Below are 25360 nucleotides of genomic sequence, written 5' to 3' on the forward strand. Positions count from 1 at the left end.
CAGGCTTTTTATTGATATTTAGAATTATGAAGGAGAAATTAATTGATTAGATATAAGAAGATGTGGTATGAGTGCCAATGAGACAATTCTCTATATGATCAAAATCAGAATTAAAAAGTAAACCATTATACATAGATTAAAGTACGGTCTTAAATACTGATCCTTGGCTCACACCGAACATTAAACTGTTTACTGTAGATTAAAGTACGGTCTTAAACACTGATCCTTGGCTCACACAGAACATTAAACTGTTTACGGTAGATTGGTTTATGTCTACAGAGTTTTAATTTTCTTGATTTCAATGGCATAAATGTTTGCAAGCTTTTATTTTGTGCCTTTTTGTAAATAATATTAAGTAGGTGGTCTAGTTGTAGTGTGTTCAGGCCAGGTCAAACCAAAATCGTTAACAATTGGTATTTCCTGCTTCTCTGTTCAGCATGAGTAATAGTGAAGACAACTGTCACAGGTTTTGGTCATCTCACAGTCAGAATAAGGAGGCAGGGTTAGGTGAAGCATTTTTCAGCGAGCTGTGTTACATTGTGAACTGGCACATTAAAAATCTGATTTAGCCTATCTATCTACAGTCTTCTTTTCTATGAAACGATTTATGACTTTTGAACAGAAGTATAATACTGTTGCCTTTATTTAGTCACTTTTCACAGAACACATTTTTTTAGGAGAAGCAAAACAGGAAAAAGTTGGTATATATCAAATTATGTGCTAACAAAGCAAAATAGTGTGAACCGCTCCATGAGACCTTGACTAAACAATACTTGTAAAAGATTTTAGTCCTAAAGTGCTCCAGTTAACATTGACACATTTTGTACTAAAACATGTATATTTAATAAATAGTAATGATAAACCTACAATGTAATAACAAGTGTACTGTAATAAACAAGAGACAACCTTGAGACTTATAAAATGTGCACTTTTGAAATATCAAAATTTTAAGTTTAACAAACATCGGACTTATCCATTCATTTGATGTTTTGTGCTTTTAATTTTGCCATTTGCCTAGGGACTTGCCAAGTTGAATAATTCTAACTCTTAATCAGAGCTTCACTCTAGTCATCTTGAAATCTAAGCAGCAAATAATAGATAAAAGAAACTACCAGTATTAATATTAGCAATAATGATCAGTATTATACAGTATTAAAGAACGCTCCATGCCATAAAAAGCAGGCTCGGATCAACAAGTAAAATAACAAAAATACCTAACTCCAAGGAAAATTTTAAACAGTAAGCCCTGTATCAATTGGCAAAATCATAAGCTCAAATACATCAAAAGAATGGATAAAAACTCTTTATCCTGTTTTGGTAAAAAAATTGTGGATTAAATTTGATATTATAGCTATCAAAACCTCTCACTTGCACGACAGTCGCATATAATTCCATTATGTTGACAACGATGTGTGAACAAAACAAACAGACATTATAAGTAAAAATGTCAAAAATATGTGTACAGCAGTAAACATGGTGTTAAAATCTTAATCACGATTAAAACAAGCAAATATGCCAACAAAGATACTAGTAATCAAAAGGCATACAGACCAAGCACATTAGCAAAAACAAGACAAGAATACATTAACCATATCAAAATAAGTCTCTGACGTTATGCGTAAGTACCTGAGTACCTGAGTTACTCTTTTTCAGGGAAAACGTTGGTCGATTATAAAGGGAATGACCGAAGCATGAATGGATCGGACCCCCTCTAGGCAGTCAGTGGGCCCACTTATGAAAACCCGCCACTGCAAAATCTATGTAGCAGCTGCAAGCGCTTAAATACCGAAAAAGTTTGGAAAAATTATCCCATATACAGGTGAAGTTTGTATATTGCTACTAAGGTCGGGAAAATTGATAATTACAAACATTAAATCGTTTCGGTTGTCATAGGTTCGGGTACGGAGATAACCACTTATTTCAAACTCGAGGTATAAGTCTAAAAATGAGACAGAGAAAGAAGTTCTGATGTTTTCTAAATCCTCAATTATATATTGATAGAACCCTATCAGAGAATTGACTGTTGATATGAAACACATTAATAATTTTCCTTCAGCAATTTCAGAAAACGGTACAGGAAGACTCAATCTTGTTTTTCAGCATTTGAAAGCAGAACAGCAAAGGTAAATTCAAGTTTTTTTTTCAGACTATAAATGATCGAATTTGTGTTTATCGATTAAAATACCAGACAACTTATATGTATCTATTAAGTCTAATTTGTCTTTCCTCGCGTGTTATTTGCACCTGTTCGACTTTCCCATGCCTTTTTGATTTTCGTTAAGACATTGTTTATCTAAAGTTATGTTATTTATAAATAAGTTATAAACTGCTATAACAGTACCTATTGCAAAGTTGTTGAAAACATATCAGATAGGTTATGAAAATAAAAATAAATATATGACTTTAAAAAATGTTCTTTTTCTGGATTTGCCATCATTAGAAACGCTAACACGGCAAAAAAATTAAAGCTAAAGATGGAAAACTATACCTAAACACGCTGATAACTTCAAATCATTATAAACGTTTTTCTGAATTTTGCCATCATCAAAAATGTTCACACTTCAAATATGAAAAGCAAATGTTGTATAACTACTTACGTGGATAACTTTATCAGCTAAAGGAGTCGAAAGAATAACCAAGTTAATTCAAGGTCAACGTTGCCTGAGTGAGTAGGCACCTACCTTAGTTTTTTCTAAATCATCAACGGAAATTTGTTAAATAAAGTATATTATAAATCAAATCAGTAACCGTAGTTTCAAAATTTCAAGAATTTCTTCCACTTCTTATATCGGACGAGGAATGAACTTGTTCTAAAATAAGCATAACTTTACGATGCTTATTCCTGCTTTCCTTTTGCTGTGCATAATCTGAAGGCTTTGTCACTTCACAAAAGTTTTACAAAAAAGCATCAAGAATCAACGTTACAGACCGATACATTTTTTATTATTTTAGTTAAAGGTGTGAGTGTGAAGCTAGTGCAGTTAAAAGAAAATTATAATCACCATCCAAATCGTGTTTTTTTTTTTTGGAATGTGTCATAAAGTTGAAATAAAATAGTCACCTACTTAAATATTTTTATTGTCTAGAGGATGCTATTTCTGAAACTTGCTAATTCAAGTAGGCTGCAATTCTTTTTATACCGAGATTGAGTTAGTTATGCTTACGCTAGACAGCCTTTGATTTCGTAAATTATTATTTTCACCTAGTAAATGGAAAATAATAATATTTATTTGTTTTCATGAAGTTTTCCTGAATGAAAACAATGAATGTTTATGAGCTGCAATAAAATAACATATAACAGATCATAACAAGATGTTGTTGAAGGATAGGAAATCTTTTATCTTAGGTAATACAGGACTAAAGTGAATACTATTTAACATTTTCTTCTCTGGACTTTCCTCCACTATTTTCCTTTTAAAAACATCTGTATCAATTGTTCTTACATGAAGATTCGTTTGTACTAAAAAATATTATTAACAGTGTTTTTGGTTGTTGTTTAGATGACACATGCTTCCTGAATTTTTTATCCTCACAAATATATGATACACTCCCAAACGTGCCAAGCCCAAATGATAACCTGCCTTCATGGCCGAAACGTGTTCATTTCGCTCACACGTGTACTTATAGTTACATATTGCCTAAGCGTGTCTAATTTCACTTCCCGCAAGTATGTACGCACTATATATTTGCCATATGACATCTTAAATTTAAGCGCTAAATTGTTCACTGTGAGATCAGTAACGTTGTCTGTCCTCTAATAATATTACAAAAAAGTAAGATAAGAAAAAAACTCCAAGGAAAATCCAAAACGGAAAGTTAATAATCAGACGGCAACATCAAAAGTTGAAACACATCAAACGAATATATAAAAACTGTTATATTCCTGACTTGGTACAAGCATTTATTTTCTTATGTAGCAAATGGAAGATTAAACCTGGTATTATATAACGAGCTAAACCTCTCATTTGTATGACAGTCGCTTATAATTCCATTATATTGACAACAATGTGCGAATTAAACAAACAGGCAAAACATGTATTTTTTTTACATATAGCTTTTCAAATATTTAGCGTTCTTGATAAATGTCAATCCCAAAAAGAGTTTCGAAGGCACGAAAATAATAACGTGTTCTTTTCATTTTTTGTTATTGTAATTACTTGAATATTCAGGTAAACAACCTGATAATACATTTTTCAAATAAAGAATTACAGAAAACATAAGTGACTTAACAATAACGGTACCAATTTTTCTGCACCAGATGCGCATTTCGACAATACATGTCTCTTCAGTGATGCTCGTGGCCAAAATATTTGAAATCCAAAACTTATATAAAAGATGAAGAGCTATAATCCAAAAGTTCCAAAAAGTATAGCCAAATCCGTGAAAGGAATCAGAGCTTTGCATACATTCCTTAATTTATAATATTTTCTAACATTTAACGTGTATCAGGGAAAATATTTGAACAGGGATACTTATAAAGATGAAATAGGTCACTTTTACATACAATCACACGGAAAATATATTTGCTGTATTCATCAGTGGCTTCTGTAGAAAAGGAGGAGAATCGTAGAACGCAGTACTGTACTCAATCAAGAATGAGATAACTGTATTTAGTTTTTAATCAAACATATATCCAATTAGAATAAAATTGGAAGGATAGCCAATTGATTATCAAAAAGTTTGGTCCATCTCCTGATTATTACGAAAATCATTACTGACACTCACTCGGAGATGCATTTGCATATATATAGTCCCTCTCTTATTTCGAGTTCTCAATTAACAATTTTCATTGTCGTTCAGGTGTCTCGAACTTTAAATATTTCACTTCAAAAACAAAGAATATTGGCTTATATTTTTAAACAAACAACTACTTTTTCAGCTTTTACAAAAAACAATCTGAAATGCGAATGTCTTTTCAGAGACAAATAAAATTCCTTGTATGCTATTTTGCATTAAATCGCGGATTTTAGAAAATTTGAAATTTACAGTTAATGAAAGCAAGTCTGATGATCTATTACAGGTATCATCAGCCCAGTAGTCAACACTTCGGTGTTGACATGAATATCAAAATATATGGTCTTTTTTTGTTATAAATGTCCTATAACAAAACTTTGAATTTTCTAACAACTAAGGATTTTCTTATCCCAGGAGTAGATTATCTTAGCCGTATTTGGCACAACTGTTTTTTTTTTTTTAATTTGGGTCCTCAATGCTCTTCAACTTTGAACTTGTTTAGCTTTATAACTATTTTTGATCTGAGCGTCACTGATGAGTCTTATTTTGACAAAACGCGCGTCTACCGTATTAAATTATAATTCTGGTTCCTTTGATAATTATTTGCAGTTACCTGTCTGAATATGTTTTAAACACTGACTAAACACTAATGTATACGTTTGATTGTATTCCTTGTTAATAACGCCTTTCTACAGAGAAGACATATGACTTGTATATCTAACTGTTAAAAAAGCTTAAAAATTTAACTAAAATCAAACATTATCATCTAGTCCTTACATGCTGTACCAATGACTGCTACTGAAAATATTTGATATTTCTATGCCTTTCATTTCTATTCTAAAATGCGTAATGGAACGATCGACTATACCATTTCATTAAAAAGCTTTTTCTAATTAAATGTGAATCGTTGATATACATTTCTTGATTTAGGTCATGCAGAATCTGACTTTGTGAAGACCCCCACCAAATAGACCGACGATTGATATTTAATAACTTTTCGACAGTATATTTGTTGGGTTTTGTTGATTGATAAGTAAACATATAGTCTGTATTACAATAAGTGGTAGTACTAATTGCGAACCCCTTTTTGCCGACTTGCAATGTTATTTCATTTCACTTTCAGATATATTGATGCTGTTTGTCTCTCAGTAACACACATGGCAGTGAATGTATGTATATTGTCTCTCAGTAACACACATGGCAGTGAATGTGTGTATATTGTCTCTCAGTAACACACATGGTAGTGAATGCGTGTATATTGTATCTTGTATACCACAGTACATTTTAGAGGAAGGATACCACCAAAAACTTCCTGGATATTGACAACTTTACAATTGCCAGTAAATTGTCAATGATGTTAATAATCAGAATTTTGTCGCGTAGAAAAATAAGAATTTAACTTAACTTAACAGACATACTGAGTTTGGTGCATAAAAAGAGAAATACAATGAATATGAAAGAGGTTATATATCATCAAAAAACATTTACTTAACTCAAAAACGGTTTTGCGTCGGTGGTGTAGGGTTGTTTGTTTAAATCATTGTTGTGTAAATCTGATTGTCTATTATATACGATGATATTTCTGAAACTTGTTAAACTTGTTAATTCAAGTAGGCAGCAATTCTTTTAATGCCGTCAATGAGATATTTATACGCACAGAATGAGTTGACTAATTATTTTCGTATACTTTTGTCATATAGATTTAGAACCAATAATCAGATTAATTAGAAAATAATAATATTGAATGTTTAGGTGTTTAAAATCTATTCTCTGGTGTTTACTTCTCATATTTTATTGCGACCATCACACATTCCACAGATAATTCGAACCAGAAAAACGAATTTTAAGAAATTATCATAAAAGGTGTACAATTGGAATGAAAGCAAGGCATGTATATTAATCACGGTGGGTATGGTTGTCCTGCGAGAGAACGTTCTGTGCTGGTGATTTGGTCCTGTCAGGTGCTGGTGGGTCCTGATTCTGTGCTGGTGGGTTTGTTTACATTGTATCAGAACGGCAATAAAACGACTGTTTTGTTGCTTAATTTTTCTCTGATGCGTCATAAGTACTATGCAAAGTATATTACAACAATATTATATTGCAAAAGTCGTGCAAGTTCGTTAAACGGAATTGTCCTGACGCAGTGCTGGTGATAAGAAAAACGGTCCTGGTTCTGTGCTCCTATGTCCTGGTTTTGTGCCTTTATATTTTAGTTAAAAGTGGCATATATTCAAGGAGGTATAATACTAGAGCAGTCTACCATCTATTAACCTTGTTATCAACCTCACATTCATTGGTTGATTCAACCTCAATCTGATTGGTTGATTCACAACAAGCTGAATTTTATAACCTTGTTTCTGATTGGTTAATGAGAAAAATGTAAACAAATAAATAATAATTCTACACGCGGATGAGTGATGCCAAGAAAGGTATATTTATTATAACTTATAAGCTAACACTGCCGATGTTGTTGAGAGATTTAAAGAAAGTTTTTCTATCGGTTGCTTTTTAACATTGTTAAATATATTTTTTTAGATCCCGGTTTTTTTCTCATTACCGATATGAAAAAAGGGGGGTCGATTCAGCAGATGTTGTTTTTCCTTGTTTGTTGTAAGTTTTTTACCATAGCTTTTTTCAGTTGGTAATATTTGCCTTACCTAACAAATTTATCTAACAACCTTAGTCTGTACAGACCGTACATATCAGAATCTAACAACCTCAGTCTTAACAGACCATTTCTATCATCTAACAACCTCAGTCTATACAGCTCATATCTATCTTACAACCTCAGTCTATACAGTTCATAGTCCGAGATTACTCTGACAATACAGCTCATACCAATCTTACAACCTCAGTCTATACAGACTGTACATATCTAACAACCTCAGTCTATACAGACCATACCTATATAACAACCTCAGTCTATACAGACCATTCCTGTCTAACAACCTCAGTCTATACAGACCATTCCTATATAACAACCAGAGATGGGTTCGATTACTTTCAATGTAATTGATTAAATTACAATTACTTTGCCATTTGTACGATTAAATTAAATTAATGATTACTTCATTTCTGAAAGTGTCTGATTAAATTAATGATTACATTGGCAAAGTAATCATGATTACATCTGATTACAATGAATTAAAAAAAAAAACATTTTGAATGATGAGAATGAATTAACGTTTAATATAACGTTAGTTCTTTTTAGAAAAAATTTTGTTTTATATATTTTAAAATGATAACTTCAAACTTCATCTATTTAATAAACCACAAAAGTTCACTACAGACATACATGAACATTGTGTCACCCATTACACTTTATCATCATTGATCTCTGAATCATTTTGACTTCAATTGAATATGGCTTAAGAGTTTGCTGTTTGTCTTCTGACCTCTTCCAGACTTTATATGTATTTCAAGGTGCAGTTTTTGGAAGTTAAAATATGGAAAAATAAAGTTAACAGATAAAAATTATGAAAAAATTTAATAGAATTGTTTAAACAAATTGCAAACAAAATACAAGTACTATAAGTCAATGCAATTTACATGTCCAGTCCAAGAACATACAAGAATTTGCTTAGTATATTAAACAAGATATTTGTCCAACTTTTAATTTAGTTTGTGCTTATAATTAGATAAATTTTCACATGTCTGATTAATCTTTTATCATTCATGTCCTACAGCTATACTCAATTGGAAATTGCAATAAAAACAAACCTTAATTGGTTTCCTATCTGTCAATTCAAAGTTTACAATAATCACAATATTAACAAAAGATTATAATTCAGGGTTAAAGAAAAATATAATATTGCTTAAATATAACAGTTTTTTTTTATCAAATATATATATGTACATCTTTATATTGTGAATACATGTACAATATCTTTTACTAAGGCCTTCTTAGGCTAATGATGACTTTTTTAATATTGTAACAGTTTATTTTTTACTGAAGTATACAAATCAATTAACATGCTTGACAAAGTAAACCAAACTATCTTAACTTGTAAATATCTATTAAATAAGAATAACAAAAGGTTCATTTATTGACCATAAACACAGTTCAAGATTTTTTTCATTGTAATCAGAATGTAATCAAAATGTAATCAGGATTACAGGGCATTTTGAAAAGTAATTGATTAAATTAAATTACATGTAATCAGATTTTTGGCTGATTAATGATTACAATGATTACTTGAAATATTGTAATCAATTACAGCTGATTAACGATTACAATTACAATTACCCCAAGTCTGATAACAACCTCAGTATATACAGACCATTCCTATCTAACTACTTCAGTCTATACAGACCATACCTATATAACAACCTCAGTCTATACAAACCATTCCTATCTTACTACCTCAGTCTATACAGATCATACCTATCTAACAACCTCAGTCTATACAGACCTTTCCAATCTTACAACCTCAGTCTATACAGACCATACCTATCTAACAACCTCAGTCTACACAGACACTAACAACCTCAGTCTATACAGACCATTCCTATCTAACAACCTCAGTCTACATGTATATAGATCATACCTATCTAACAACCTCAGTCTATACAGACCATACCTATATAACAACCTCAGTCTATACAGACCATTCCTATCTTACAACCTCATTCTATATACATTTATTGTAGATCATACCTATCTAACAACCTCAGACTATCCAGACCATACCTATCTAACAACCTCAGTCTATACAGACCATTCCTATCTATATACCTCAGTCTATACAGACCATACCTATCTGACAACCTCAGTCTATACAGATCATTCCTATCTAACAACCTCAGTCTATACAGACCATTCCTATCTAAATACCTCAGTCTATACAGACCTTACCTATCTAACAACCTCAGTCTATACAAACCTTTCCTATCTAACAACCTCAGTCTATACAGATCATACATATCTATCAACCTCAGTCTATACAGACCATTCCAATCTAACAATCTCAGTGTACATGTATACAGACCATACATATCTTACAACCTCAGTCTATACAGACCATACCTATCTAACAACCTTAGTCTATACAGACTATTCCAATCCAACAACCTCAGTCTATACAGACCATACCTATCTAACAACCTCAGTCTATATAGATCATACCTATATAACAACCTCAGAATATACAGACCATACCTATATAACAACCTCAGTCTATACAGACTATTCCAATCTTACAACCTCAGTCTATAGAGACCTTTCCTATATAACAACCTCAGTATTTACAGACCATTCCCATCTTACAACCTCAGTCTATACAGACCAATCCTATCTAACAACCTCAGTCTATACAGACCATTCCTATTTAACAACCTCAGTCTATACAGACCATTCCAATCTAACTACCTCAGTCTATACAGACCATTCCTATTTAACAACCTCAGTCTATACAGACCAATCCAATCTAACAACCTCAGTCTATACAGACCATTCCTATTTAACAACCTCAGTCTATACAGACCATTCCAATCTAACAACCTCAGTCTATACAGATCAATCCAATCCAACAACCTCAGTCTATACAGATCAATCCTATCTAACAACCTCAGTCTATACAGACCATTCCAATCTAACAATCTCAGTGTACATGTATACAGACCATACATATCTTACAACCTCAGTCTATACAGACCATACCTATCTAACAACCTTAGTCTATACAGACTATTCCAATCCAACAACCTCAGTCTATACAGACCATACCTATCTAACAACCTCAGTCTATATAGATCATACCTATATAACAACCTCAGAATATACAGACCATACCTATATAACAACCTCAGTCTATACAGACTATTCCAATCTTACAACCTCAGTCTATAGAGACCTTTCCTATATAACAACCTCAGTATTTACAGACCATTCCCATCTTACAACCTCAGTCTATACAGACCAATCCTATCTAACAACCTCAGTCTATACAGACCATTCCTATTTAACAACCTCAGTCTATACAGACCATTCCAATCTAACAACCTCAGTCTATACAGACCATTCCTATTTAACAACCTCAGTCTATACAGACCAATCCAATCTAACAACCTCAGTCTATACAGACCATTCCTATTTAACAACCTCAGTCTATACAGACCATTCCAATCTAACAACCTCAGTCTATACAGATCAATCCAATCCAACAATCTCAGTCTATACAGATCAATCCTATCTAACAACCTCAGTCTATACAGATCATACCTATCTAACAACCTCAGTCTATACAGATCATACCTATCTAACAACCTCAGTCTATACAGATCAATCCAATCTAACAACCTCAGTCTATACAGACCATTCCTATTTAACAACCTCAGTCTATACAGATCAATCCTATCTAACAACCTCAGTCTATACAGATCATACCTATCTAACAACCTCAATCTATACAGACCATTCCCATCTAACAACATCAGTCTATACAGATCAATCCTATCTAACAACCTCAGTCTATACAGACCATTCCAATCCAACAACCTCAGTCTATACAGATCAATCCTATCTAACAACCTCAGTCTATACAGATCATACCTATCTAACAACCTCAGTCTATACAGATCAATCCTATCTAACAACCTCAGTCTATACAGACCAATCCAATCTAACAACCTCAGTCTATACAGACCATTCCAATCTAACAACCTCAGTCTATACAGATCAATCCTATCTAACAACCTCAGTCTATACAGATCATTCCTATCTAACAACCTCAGTCTTTACAGACCATTCCAATCTAACAACCTCAGTCTATACAGATCAATCCTATCTAACAACCTCAGTCTATACAGACCATTCCAATCCAACAACCTCAGTCTATACAGACCATTCCTATTTAACAACCTCAGTCTATACAGATCAATCCTATCTAACAACCTCAGTCTATACAGATCAATCCTATCTAACAACCTCAGTCTATACAGATCAATCCTATCTAACAACCTCAGTCTATACAGATCAATCCAATCTAACAACCTCAGTCTATACAGACCATTCCTATTTAACAACCTCAGTCTATACAGACCATTCCTATCTTACAACCTCAGTCTATACAGATCAATCCTATCTAACAACCTCAGTCTATAGAGACCTTTCCTATATAACAACCTCAGTATTTACAGACCATTCCCATCTAACAACCTCAGTCTATACAGATCAATCCAATCTAACAACCTCAGTCTATACAGACCATTCCTATTTAACAACCTCAGTCTATACAGACCATTCCTATCTTACAACCTCAGTCTATACAGATCAATCCTATCTAACAACCTCAGTCTATACAGATCATACCTATCTAACAACCTCAATCTATACAGACCATTCCAATCTAACAACCTCAGTCTATACAGACCGTACATATCTAACAACCTCAGTCTATACAGACCATTCCTGTCTTACAACCTCAATCTATACAGATCGTACCTATCTAACAACCTCAGTCTATACAGACCGTACATATCTAACAACCTCAGTCTATACAGACCATTCCTGTCTAACAACCTCAGTCTATACAGACCTTGATGTGGTATAAGTGCCAAGGAGAGGTCAAAATAGTTTAAATGTATAACAGCCTTTAACTCTGAGCATACATGTAATCTCACACTGAACAGCTAGCTATAAAGGTACCTGACTCAATATGCACCATACTAATCTATTAACTTTTATTTGTACTATACAGACGATCTATCTAATGATCCTCATTCTAGTCAGTTTGTTTGATTAATGATTAATATCTTATAATTGGTTGCTTATTTTTTCAATCAGTTTATCAAAATAGAGCATGTGCAGATGTTGCCTTTTACCATTTTGTTTTCTAATCTGTTTCATACAATTATACTATAAATTTATGTTTTTAAAGAAAGTGACCAGTAAACCATTGCCAGAGAATACTGTGCAGTATCTTGATGAGCCAAAAATTGATTTTTCAAATATTCCTCCAAAGCTTCGAAAGGGCAAATTAAAATCTTTAGATTCAGCACCATCCACAACTAAAAAAAGGAAGCTACAGAAACAGAAAGATAATCAGTGTTCTCATAGCAAAGAATTAAAAAGACATGAATCAACAGAGGTAAATTTAAATTACATGTTATAAACTATTTTTTATTTGGCCCTCTAAACATGTGATTACCAATGTTTGTTTCAGATTTCATCTGGTTTGCATTGGTTGATATTAAATAGCATGTTATTAACTCCTTTTAAAAAAAATGAATAACAAATCTTAAACTTATACCTGCAGAAAAGAGTTTTCATAGTAAAAGTTTGCACTTCAATAGTTATGTTTTCACTGATCTTTTGAATATAAGGGGATACCCCTGATGTTATTAGACTTTTTAACCAGTTACCATGTCCATGTCACTTTTTAGTTTCTCAGTGGATGTATTTCTCTTAGTTTGTGACAATTAAACAATTGTTGTGACAATTAAACAATTGTAAGTTGTTTGGCATTTGCTTTCTGTTGTTTACTTTTTCCTTGTCTGTAAGGACTTTTAAATTAACACTTGATAAGTCTACTTTATGTTCAATTGTTGTGGGATAATCTCCTTGCTGTACACCATTTGTGAACTTCATTTGCTACATTGATAGTTATTTACATTTTTTATATCATTGGAAACCTGGATATTATCTTGTGTATATTTATCCCATTTATCTTCCCCTTTATATGTAAAATAATTTCATAGAAATGGCAATTCTTGCAGTTTTCAACAATTAGATTTGTAGAAAATTATTTGGGTGATTCAGAATTAAATTGTTTAAAGATTGAATCTTTGATATGTGTTAAAATTAGTTGTAACAGTTATAACATATAAAATGGTTTGAAAATTGTTTTTATAAATATCTTAAATTGTGCTTAAATTGTACATGTTGTATCTGTTGAACTCGTACTCCATATCAGTTCCTTCTATTCTTTAACAGTTAGTTTATTATATATTTGCAATCGATCCGAAGTTTAAGTCAACACTTAATTTTTATAATATCTAAAACAATTATCATGTACCAGAGTTTTTTTTAATCTTTTCAGAATTCCTTACTGCATCACCATGATCATGATGATTGGACAACTATTGATTCAGAAATACCAGCTCAAGATCAGGATTTATTATATAGAATTCTGTTACAAAGGAACAGATATTTTGCACCGTGCACCTCAGATTTTATGTCATTTGCCATAGCTGACTTTGATGCAAAGAATCAGGAAATTTTGGTAAAACATTTTTTTGGTTTGCAACAACAAAGAAACTTATGGCGGTTATATGATATCCTGTATAATATCTATTTACTTTTTTTGTGAAATATATGTAATACATGTATAACAGTTACATGTAATACATTTGTTCTGCAAATACAACTTCTCTAATTGTCTGTGCATTTTAACTGGTTTTGAATGGTTGGATAAAGTTTTGATAAGTCAAACCTTATACATGTATAAAGTTTCATAAGGAAAAAATATATATTATTAATTAAAAAACATGATTTAAATTTTAAAATACATTCATTGGTGAACATTTTCAAGTGCCTTTAATAGCTAGTAGTTTGCTATAAGGAAATATTGATAAAGGCAGATTTAACTGATATGTTCATGTAGATAGCTTCTATACTACATGTACTTAGTGAAACAGATTCTACCACTTTACCCCTTATTTATTACAATGTTTATTTATTATAGGATTAAACACATTTTTTTCTAGAGGTTATTGATGTGTAAACCAGGCAATTAACTCACAAACTGAATAAAAGTCCAAAATTAGATACTATCCGAATTTGAAGCATACAAGTAACGAAATAATCTTCCGTCTGAAAGTTTTCAATCATATGACGTTGTGGTTTGCCATGACGTAAATTCATATAATATATAGTCTATGTATAGAATAGAAACAACTGTAATGCAATTGTTTTATAATCTCAACTTGCTGAAAATACCTGTATCCCCGAAAGGATGTGTATCAGGCATGAATAGATTACAAGAGTAGTTTCAGAAACATGGTTTATCGAAGTGTAAACAAAGAGAAAAGTTCTAATCGACCAATCCAATTCAAGTATTTATAGATATTATGCAAATGATATGAGAATTTTTTAACTACAAGTTAAATTTCCTAATTTTAAATTGCTCATGACCATGATGACCAGCCCTGCAGTTTAAATATTTTCCAATTTAAATATTGAAAATGGATAAATTTCCTAATTATTTGATTGCACTATGTAAAATCTGTAAGATAAGATAAGATAAATTTTAGTTCCAATAGTGAACCCATTATAGGCATAAACAGTACATTGATTTTTATCACACACTTATAGATTAAAGAACATGTAACTTCCTATGAATGAATGAATGAATCTTTATTGCAGAAGCATAGACATGCTATGGCAAAATTAACAACATATATTACATAATATAAAACATGAATAGACAGCAGAGAACAATAGTATAATTCAATGACATGACATATAAAGTTATGAGACTATATTTGATCGTATATTCCATGCAGCTTTTACATAATTACATAATTTAATCGTAAGAGACTTACTAGAAGCTTGTAGTATATTTAGTAGTTTTCGATCATTAGGCCAAGAACAATAATACTTTGGTAAAAATTGGGTTCGTACAGATCTATAAGCTGGACAAACAAGAACAAAATGATATTCATCTTCAATAACACACATTTTACAACATTCACATAAACGATTTTCTCTAGAAATATTATTATAACGACCTACTTCAATATTTAACTTTAATGTTCCACTACGTAATTTTGTTAACAGACTAACATTATTGATATAAGAAAGATATTTTTCAATATAAAAAGTTAATTTAAATCTACAATAAAATGACAGTTTACTACACTCCTGAATAGAAGTTGACCAATTCTGCAAGTATTGATCTTTGATACGAGTTTTAATAGTATTTATACATATTGTGGTAGCATCTTGGTTTAACCATACATAGTTTAACCCAAGATCATATAATATATCTCGTATATTTGAGGCCCAGTTTACATAACCATTGATAGCATCGTCATACAAGAGTTTATACACATCATATACAACTTTGGGTTTATTTGTAATAATATGTAACCAATATTTCAATATTTTTTGTTTTCTAACAATAAAAAGAGGTAAATGGCCAAGTTCGCCATATAAAAAACATGTTGGTACATTTCGACCCAATTTTAACACAAATCTACAAAAACGATTATGAATAAGTTCGATATCTTTAGCACGATGGAAACCCCATATTTCTGATGCATAGCCTAAGACGGATCCGACCATACTGTCGAAAAGAAACATCTGTTCTTCTGGAGTGATAAAGAATTGTTTGAGAGAGTTCATTAAAGATGACATGGCTCTAGATCCTTGTTGTGCTAGACGTTTTTGAGTATGTAAAAACTTTCCGTTGTAATGTAATAATACACCAAGGTACACATATGAATTAACAACTTGCAGTTCCTTGTTATCATAGTAAAAATTAGTGTCTACTGGTCTAAATCCATTTCTAAATACCACTACTTTGGTTTTATCAGCGTTTACTTCGACTATGCATACCTATGGGTACTTTTCATAAATTAGTTATCCATAGAAACTGATACATGTGTTTCTGAACTGGATTGATTATTTTTTTTAAGGAGTAAACCATGGTAAACATTTGTTTTTCCTTTGCATTGTTTTGTTATTTTTTCAAAGCTTGGTTCATTAATTTAGTGTAATTAAAGACATGTTTTCCAGTGGGCACAATTATACTTCTTACATTTTTTTACATTTGGGAAAGAACAGTATACAATGTAATTGAAATTTTTGTTTGTTTTAGTAGAAACACCACATTCATATTGTTACAAGACAATCAAAGAGTTTTGTTAATGAATGTGTTTGGCTCTACAGCTGTACCTGTGATGAGGCAAATGCTGCATATATTGACTCTCTTCCAGCTATTATCAACACAAGCAGTAATGGTAAATGATAACTTGTATAATATAAGTAAGAAGATGTAGTATGAGTGGCAATGAGAAAACTCTTCATCCAAGTCTTAGTCACAATGTATAAAAAGTTAACAATTATAGGTCAAAGTATGGCCTTTAACACAAGCTCATATCAGGCTCATATAATAATTATAATAATGGTAACTATAAAAGCAAATTATGTTAACTTTATAAAAGAAATGTTATAGCAATTAGATATCTCACAGCCATTGAGCCTGAAAGTGCAGGTTCAAACAAAATCTTTGGTTAGCTCTTTTGGAAGCTATTATCAGGTTTGGTATAATACCTACTTTGAGAGTAGACTAGTCTGACAGATAACAAATTTTTATGTCTATTTTCACAATTGGACTAGGCTACTCCTAGGAGAGTAGTTCATCATTATATAATCATACTCTTAACTTATCATTAATTAGTTTAGGATGACAGTCATCATATTTGTTACCAGTATCTCAAGTTAGATCTTCATCTTGCAATTGTAGATTTCTCATCAAAAACTTGCATCCACATTAATGCCACTCAGAAGCTGATAGCTTCTACTGATAACATAGAAGAATTGACACCATCTTTAACTGATGGTAAGTTTTTGATATGTCAGCAATTCCTTTTCAAGGTACATTGTACATGTAGAGGACAGTAACAATTGCATTCTTTCTATAAAAACCATAGAAAATGCAGACTAACAGCTATATTAATACAGGCATGACTTTTCCATAATTTTTTCTGATTTTGAAATTTTACAATTTATTTACATCTTGAAAACAAGTTTGGTGACCAATTAAAGTTTTTGAAGAATAAAATTGTGAATGGAAATGGGTTATATGTTAAAGAGATAACAACCTGACCATAGGAAAGACAACAGAAGAATGAATGTTAAGGTCCGACAGTAACATGTACTTTACAAAGCTCACACAATTGATTAATAAATAATAACATTGAAAATAAAGGTAATAATTTTAATTGATCAGGAGACAGTATATAAACCTCCATTTATTTATTAATGAATATATGTGCTGTAAGTATATGAAATGAATGCAGTTTTTGTAAGCAGTAAGAAAGCAAGTGCTGTCACAAGAAATGCATTGGTGATTTAAGCAAAATGTGCTATATCACTTGCATTAATTTCTATGATATCTATGTGCAATTAATAAATATATATTATTATTTCTCATCTGTATTGCAGATCACTGCTATGGAAAGAAACATGAAACAGAGGTAAGTTTAACTCAAAGAAAACTGGTTACTATGATTTGTTTAAAAAAAAAACAGTGATGTTGATAAAGATTGATCTTTTTTTTATGTCTAAGGATATCTAAAATATAAAGACTTGTAAACAATCTAGAGAATTTCTAAATCCATTAGCCTTTAAATTCTACTGATATATAAAATGATCTTTTTATTAAGATAATCAATCAAGGGAGCAGAGAATGAAGGAAAACAAATAGTTTTCAGTACCAGTTACAAATATATTTGTCATTTATTCATGATAATATGAAAATGAAATGACTTGTATGCTTTTGTGCTGTTTTCTTACTTCTCTATATTTTTTTTCACCTTGTCTATGTAATTGGCATGAATGATTATCTTTTTATTTTTGTTGTCCTTCGCTTCCATTTTTATTCTTACTAAAGATTTTCCTAACAAACTGCTTTGAAAAGTCACAAGAAAGGCCATTGCTACAAAAGTTTGGAAAATTGTTGAATTAAAATGAATTTAAAAAGAGTATTTAAGTACACCGTGAGATGCAGCTGAAAGGGTGTACAGTGTAATGAAGGTTGTTAATAGAAGATAACAATTTTATCCCCAGTCTTAGACTAAATCTGGCAATTTTTAGAGAAATTAGACCACAAAGTTGAACATGAAAGTAATGTTTTTTCATTTCTTAAAATTTGGGATTTTAACATATTTTTAAGGGGATATAGGGTACTACCTTTGGTAGAACTCTACAGGAAGACAAATATAAGAATTTTTAATCTAAAGACAGAGAAAGTGAAATGGGTCGAATTTTGCGCTCAAAGTTGTGAGAGTTACATCATAGACGATGTGACGTCATCGTGGGTTATTCACACAGCTAGGTCAGTAGTCCCATTCATTGACAATGTGGTAGAATAGTGATGCATTTACTGAAATGAGTGCAAATAATCGACATAATAAGATAAAATGGTGAGTGGATTAAGTATCTAATTATACAGACATCATTTATAATCTACAGAATTCAATATTTCATAAGGAACAACCATGGAACTAAGGAAAATGCGGGTGAATTTCCCTGAGTTAATTGGTAGCAAACTCCAGGGAAATGGATTAGCAACACTCATGGGGTATAGGTTTTGTAACGACATGCGTTAACAATTCAAAATCCTAAAAATATACAAAGCGGGGATTATATTTATTAAATTATAATGGGTAACTATCTGGAGAGGAAATGATAATTATACTGTAAGGTGTGATTGATGACCACAAGCCAGAACAATAACTAAAATATAAATATACTTTTTTATTTGGTATAGAACTTTGTATCTTTTTTAATGTGCACAACCTTGTTTGATACATTTTGTAAATGGTATTGTATTTAAGACATGATAATACTCTAAGGATTAAAAGTAAATATATTTTTAGGGACTTGATATTTGGGAAGTAGATTTTCCTGAACCAATGGTTGGTGTTTTTGGATATGATGGTTTGCCAGGAGTTGTTGGAAAATCAAATGCAGGTTTGCAGTGTTTTACTTGTCAGTCAAGACAGTGCTACCACTGCAAAAAAATTAATAAATTAATATCTTCATCTGATTTAGAACAAATTCCAGATGCTTTAATTCAGCTTCAAATTCTGGTGGAGCAGACACAGGAAAACCCTGTTCCTTCATATACATACCAGAGTGTATCAAAAGAAAGAATACAGTTTAAACCATCTGATCATGTTCTAGAGTATTTGACGGGAGATTATAGTAATTTTTTACTGGAAGACGGATTTTATCACTTTTGGCCAGATGAAGACTCAAATTGCCCATCATGTGGATCAAGTTGGAGTGAAGAATGCTTTCAACAAGGAAAAAATGATTTTATATACCTTTATGACCGTTACCATGTACTGAAAGCAAAAGGTGTAGCTATTGTCAAATGGAAGTAAACTTTTCACAATAATACTATATATTTATGTATGTAAATAAAAGAATGGTTAAAATATTTAAAAATGATAAAGATAAACACAATATTTCCCTAGACCAACTAGTTTTATCAAGGTGAATGTCCATTTGCCAATATTACAGGATAAAAAGGAGGATGCTGTGTAATAAATTATTCTTTATCTTTTCATATTTGTTTTCTGAATTGAAGGAAAACAATGTTAAGTTTTTGTCCAAATTGAGGTTGCACAGTTAAAAGTTGTATTGTAATTTAATCATAATTTACAATTTTAACAAGATGTATGTTTGTTTGGATTGAAAGTTATAGTTATACAGCACAAATGTACTCAAAAACTATTATGGTTGTGTGAAATAAATTTACTACCTGTTATGAAGATTGGTATTTACTAAGGTTAGCATCAAATGTTTTATTAGGGAAAAAATGCTTATTATTCAGAACTTTTTGCAATAAATAAATCAATGTTGTTTATTCCATTGTTTTGGAAAAATAGAAGTTTTAGACTAAGTAAAATATGACAAAACATTTATTGAGTCTTTGTATTTCTTTTTTCAGTATATGGAAAAGACTGTTCTAATGAAGATTGCTCTGAGAAATTAATGTTTGATGGAGGAAAAATGGCTATATTAAACATGAAAACATTTCTTATTCCTCACAGTTTATTTCGTGATTATATGTGGCATTACTTGTATGGAAGGTACTAATTTATTTGCATGTTAAGATTTCTTATTAATGAGTGCATCTGGTTTCAAGGTGCTAAGTTTATATCATGGAAAAATGCTTTAGACACAACAGAAATCATTTAATGTTTGTAAATATATTACATATTTCATAAACATTTTGCGGTTCTGTTATTCATGAATTACACATAAATGTTTAGAAACTGATTGGATTCTACATTTTAACATATCGTCTTAACCCAATTTATCTTTAATTTTCTGACTAAAATTGTATGTATGTGATCCCCTCTAGCTGGTAAATGACGTCATAATGCTGCCAAAAAATTGACGATTTTTTTCAGGTGACTAATGAACTCAAAAGTGGTATTTCAATTAGTTTTGTATTCATGTAGTTTAGAAATACATAATTCTCCCTGTACAACTGTGTCAATCCTGCATTTATTTAATGTTATTTTACAGATGCACTCTACATACCTACTTCCAGATCTGGAAACAGCATCAGAATGATATTAAAAGTGTTAGGTTTTTGGAAATGACCTACACCAAATTCAGACACAGTTGGTATGAATATCTTAAATTGTTAGATATACCATTTGACCAAGAATTCCAGTGTAACATTTGCAAAGACAATCCATCCATTGTTGTCTGTGATGCCACAAGTTTAGCATGTCAAAAAACATTTGTGAACTGGACTGAAAATGAACCTTACCATGATGATAAGCCACTTATTGAAGGAAGATAAGTATAAAGTCACTATATCAGAGAGAACTATCATACAAAAAGAGAAAATGTAATAGGTTATTCTCTTATCTCCTGCTTGAACACTATAATTATGGTTATTAAATCATATTGTTCACATAAATGGGTTGTTTTCTGCTAAATATAAGTTGTTGCATATATTAAGGAGTATCGCGGGTATAAAGAAAATCAGTAGAAATTAAACTCTTGTTTTTTCATTACAAATTTTATTTATTACACTATGATTTATTGCTTTATAATATAGTACAAAAATCACTCCGTAAAATCAATTTGGTTTGGCCACAGATGACTTTAAATGTTTATATCATTGAAAATGCTCTAAATTATCTCCCTTTGGTACAAAAATGTACTTTTTGACATTTGAAATCAAATATCTATTTAACTCATCTGTGACCTATATTTTTTATTATTGTTTTCAAACAAGCTGTACATAAACTAAAAAATTGTAAAATTTTAGCAATTTCTGTAACTTAGTTATTTTTTTTATTTCGATAGTACCAATTTTCTCCTATTAATTCAACAGCAAAACAGGACATTAACAATATGAATGCTTCTGTCGGAAGCAGGTTGAGAGTTTAAATGAATGGTGACCCCATATTTTTGTTTTATTTTTCTATTAAGATAAAGTTTAATCATAGAAAAGAATAGCAAAATCCTATATTAGAAAAAAAGTTGATTTAGAACTGACTTGTAACATATTAAAGCCTTAGAAAAAACCAGTGTTATGATACTTTTATTGATATGCTTTAATATGTTGGTTAAGTCCTTTACTTTGTCAAGATTTTTAATCTTTTTTTCTTCTACAATACCAGGTACAAAGATCGTGTGTTCCTCCCAGATAAGCAAACAAGACAACTTATTAATGCTTAGTCCTGTTTCAGAGCTCCCAAAGTGTTTTCTCTGAGCGTTTATAATATGGATTAAACTCTGTCGTATAGTTAATAAAATTGGATATATTAATACTTTTGATAACTTTTCAGAATTTATATCTTTCAACAGGTTGTTTGTTTGCATCTAATTAAAGGAATTAAAAAACGTTAATGGCAAATTTTTTTCGGGATTTCTTCACAAGTTACATGAATGATCAACTTGAAAGTGTAATCACATTTTAATAAACATTCAGAAAAATCGGTTTTGAAATTAAAACCTGAGTTTAATATTCTCCAGGTGTGTGTTATGGTTTCCAGGTTATGCAATGCAATGAATCACCAAATGTACCCTTTACCTTTTTCCGTACAAGATTTAAGAAAGGTAAGCCAATTACTTAAAATTATATTCAGTCAACAATTTCCTACAATATACCAGTTATTGATAAGTGAATATAAAAAAACACATTTAATTCAAATGATATACATCAATAGAAGAATATGTTCCCACAGGAAAAAGATCAACCACTTGACAAAAAAAACCACTTTTTTTTTAACCATTTCTTTTGTATTGTCAACTGATTCAGCTCATAGGTTAATTGATTAAGTTTAAGATGTGAATTTATTATGATGTATAAAATAATTTAAACTTTTCTTTTTATTGCACTTTCACTATAATTTTTGAAAGGAGGAATATATTTTTAAACTAATATCATATCTCCTTTTATCTTTCACAGCACCATCAGTAATCATCTATGATAATGCCTGCAATTTGCAGAATTATGCATTGAATAGAGATCCGGCCTTTTTCAAAGAGACCAAATTTGTGGTTGACAATTTGCATTGGAAAAACCATAAAGGTAATTTGAAATAAAACATGATGTTGGGTACACTCAAATAAAACAAAAGAATGCAACAATTATTAAATTAGATCAATATTGTCCAAATAAAAACCTATTTTAAGATAGTTAGAAAAAAATGGGAGTGCACTTGAAACTCTTGTTGACTTGATACTTCATCTGCACGATTTACTGTAATTATCTCCCCCTTTTTTATTTTTACATCAGTCAATTACCCTTCTGAATTTACAGAATATTCTTAATTTACAATAAGGCTGATTTAATGCTTTATATTTCAATTCATTTTTAGAAATTGAATGTTCATGCATTTGAGATGTCATACTACACTGATTTTCAACATTCTCCATACCATTGCCTGGCAATACAGCATTTTTGTGCTGATGATGTGTTATCAACAATCAATTAATTATTCAATCAATATCCGTACTCCTTACTATTACCACAATTTTACATAATGTCAAGTCCTAAAGTCTGATAGGAGGTTTTAGTTTACACATCTTGATAGAAAAGAAGCTGTTCATTAACACTTTCATTGATAAAATATCCAAAAATTAAGTTACTGTGGATTCATTTATTTTCGTGGGTACCAATTTTCGTGGATTAAGAATTACTTGTATATTCATGGATATTTAATTTCGTGGTTTTGCTGAAGTCTGCATACAAACCTATAGAAAAATTATCATTTGTTGAATATCTAATTTCGTGGTTTGACTGTGCCCACAAAATCCACGAAAATTGGTATCCAACGTATAATAATGAATCCACAGTATATTATAGAAACAGTTTTTTATGTTATGCAAGTGATCTTCTTTGTTAGTGTAGAAATTGTGAATTTGGTTTAAATCATCAAATATTATTGAAATTAGATAATAAAAACAACTTTTTTTCAGGTTGCTCAAAGGTTTATCATGCTAAAGAACATCCATCATTATCTGGAATCAACACCCAAATGGTTGAACAAAACAATTCGAAGCTACAGAAATTGAAGAGCCAGTTGTCCTATATGAACTATGATAATTTCATCCTCCATTTAAAATTTTTTTTGTGGTATTGTAACTATAAAACTTGTCCCAGTTAAGGTAATGTGTTAACAAATGACTATGAATTAATCTAAGAAAAATCCTATTTATTTGACCATCTGCTAATAGGAAATAATTTTATCAATAATTTTACTAATAATTAATGCAGAAATATATCAAGAGAAAATAGATTGTGTTGTAAATGTGTAAAAAATGAGGTAGAAAATGAATAAAATGTATGAATTCTTTTTTTTAATTTAAGTAATTAGGCAACTTAGTTTTGTCTTAATTAGTTACTATTTAAACTAATGAATGAAATGTATATTAAATCATTAGAACTCAATAATGTTTATTGAAAGAAATAAAACTTTATCACTTATCATCACATGTTTGTCTAACTGTTTTATATTGGTCTAACCAGCACACAGTGTTAAAGTCTTTATATAGCTCCATTCGCTTTTTATTATCAAACTTTTGACTTTATACAACTTTTCTTAAATCTGAAATACAGAAAAGCACCTTTTTGACAGTAAGCTTCAGGAGGATAAAATTTTGAATGGAAATTAGGGAATGTGTCAAAGACACAACAACTGACCAACAAGGACTTACAGCACAAGGCCAGCGATCAATTTTTTAACACAGCCAGAAAATTCAGCACCTGGATGCAGGTTTTAGCTTAACAGAAATCTGTACCAGTTCATCAAAAATGGATGTCACACTAAACTCTCATGAAACATGTGAATGAACTAAAATTTTAAATTTTAAAACCATATAAGACTAACAAAGACCGGAGGCACTTGATTTGGGACCAGCACAAAAATGTGGCAGGGTCTCAACCCTCCCCTCATACCTCTAGCCAATGTAGAATAAACAAACAAATAGTAATACATGTACATACAGTAAAACTCAGTTTAAAAGAAGTCTGAGTCCCATGTCAGAAAAGGTAGCAGAAACAACTAAGTAAAATGACAATGCTACATATATTACAAAGGACTACTACAGCAGTTACCAGCCTTCAATTAAACTGATTGAAATATTATAAAATTTCATCGAATTAAAGCACAATCCCTCCTGTTAAGGGTGTAGTATATACATGTATTATCTAGAGACATTACCAGTTTACACCACAGGCTGTATGGAAGTGTAAAACATGGCCATTGATTGAGATCAAGACTTCTGATTAATACATAGTAACTTATAATGCAATATTGCTTTGCAAACAACATGCCTATAAATAAGGGCAGGGTGAACAGACGAGGGCGCCTATTTTGTGGTAAAAATATAATTAAAAATCCATCTTCCATCAACCACTGA

At 31.0% G+C, this 25360-nt stretch overlaps 2 protein-coding genes across 2 annotated transcripts; both read left to right on the forward strand.

Annotated features, from left to right (window-relative positions):
* Positions 1-6974: 6974 nt before the first annotated feature.
* LOC143078518 (uncharacterized) lies at positions 6975-22171 on the forward strand. Its single transcript, XM_076253380.1, has 10 exons — positions 6975-7163; positions 12612-12821; positions 13773-13955; positions 16557-16695; positions 17202-17297; positions 17903-17934; positions 19339-19822; positions 20418-20559; positions 21002-21280; positions 22111-22171. The coding sequence occupies exons 1-10, from the start codon at positions 7152-7154 to the stop codon at positions 22169-22171; spliced, it is 1638 nt and encodes a 545-aa protein (XP_076109495.1). The 5' UTR covers positions 6975-7151.
* Positions 22172-22250: 79 nt separating this feature from the next.
* On the forward strand, positions 22251-24431 carry LOC143079061 (uncharacterized). Its single transcript, XM_076254214.1, has 3 exons — positions 22251-22552; positions 22905-23027; positions 23918-24431. Exons 1-3 carry the CDS (start codon positions 22492-22494, stop codon positions 24103-24105), a joined length of 372 nt encoding a protein of 123 aa, XP_076110329.1. The 5' UTR covers positions 22251-22491; the 3' UTR covers positions 24106-24431.
* Positions 24432-25360: the final 929 nt, after the last annotated feature.

The sequence above is a fragment of the Mytilus galloprovincialis genome, chromosome 6 (genome assembly GCF_965363235.1).
Source record: "Mytilus galloprovincialis chromosome 6, xbMytGall1.hap1.1, whole genome shotgun sequence".
NCBI classification, from domain to species: domain Eukaryota; kingdom Metazoa; phylum Mollusca; class Bivalvia; order Mytilida; family Mytilidae; genus Mytilus; species Mytilus galloprovincialis.

Bases quoted from the DNA above. Each gene is read 5' to 3' on its own strand.
- LOC143078518 (XM_076253380.1), top strand. The intron at 17,935-19,338 runs GTAAGTTTAACT...ATATATTTTTAG, and splicing joins GAAAGAAACATGAAACAGAG to GGACTTGATATTTGGGAAGT. The intron at 20,560-21,001 runs GTACTAATTTAT...GTTATTTTACAG, and splicing joins TGGCATTACTTGTATGGAAG to ATGCACTCTACATACCTACT.
- LOC143079061 (XM_076254214.1), top strand. From the start codon at position 22,492: ATGCAATGCAATGAATCACCAAATGTACCCTTTACCTTTTTCCGTACA. The intron at 22,553-22,904 runs GTAAGCCAATTA...TATCTTTCACAG, and splicing joins CCGTACAAGATTTAAGAAAG to CACCATCAGTAATCATCTAT. The intron at 23,028-23,917 runs GTAATTTGAAAT...ACTTTTTTTCAG, and splicing joins GCATTGGAAAAACCATAAAG to GTTGCTCAAAGGTTTATCAT.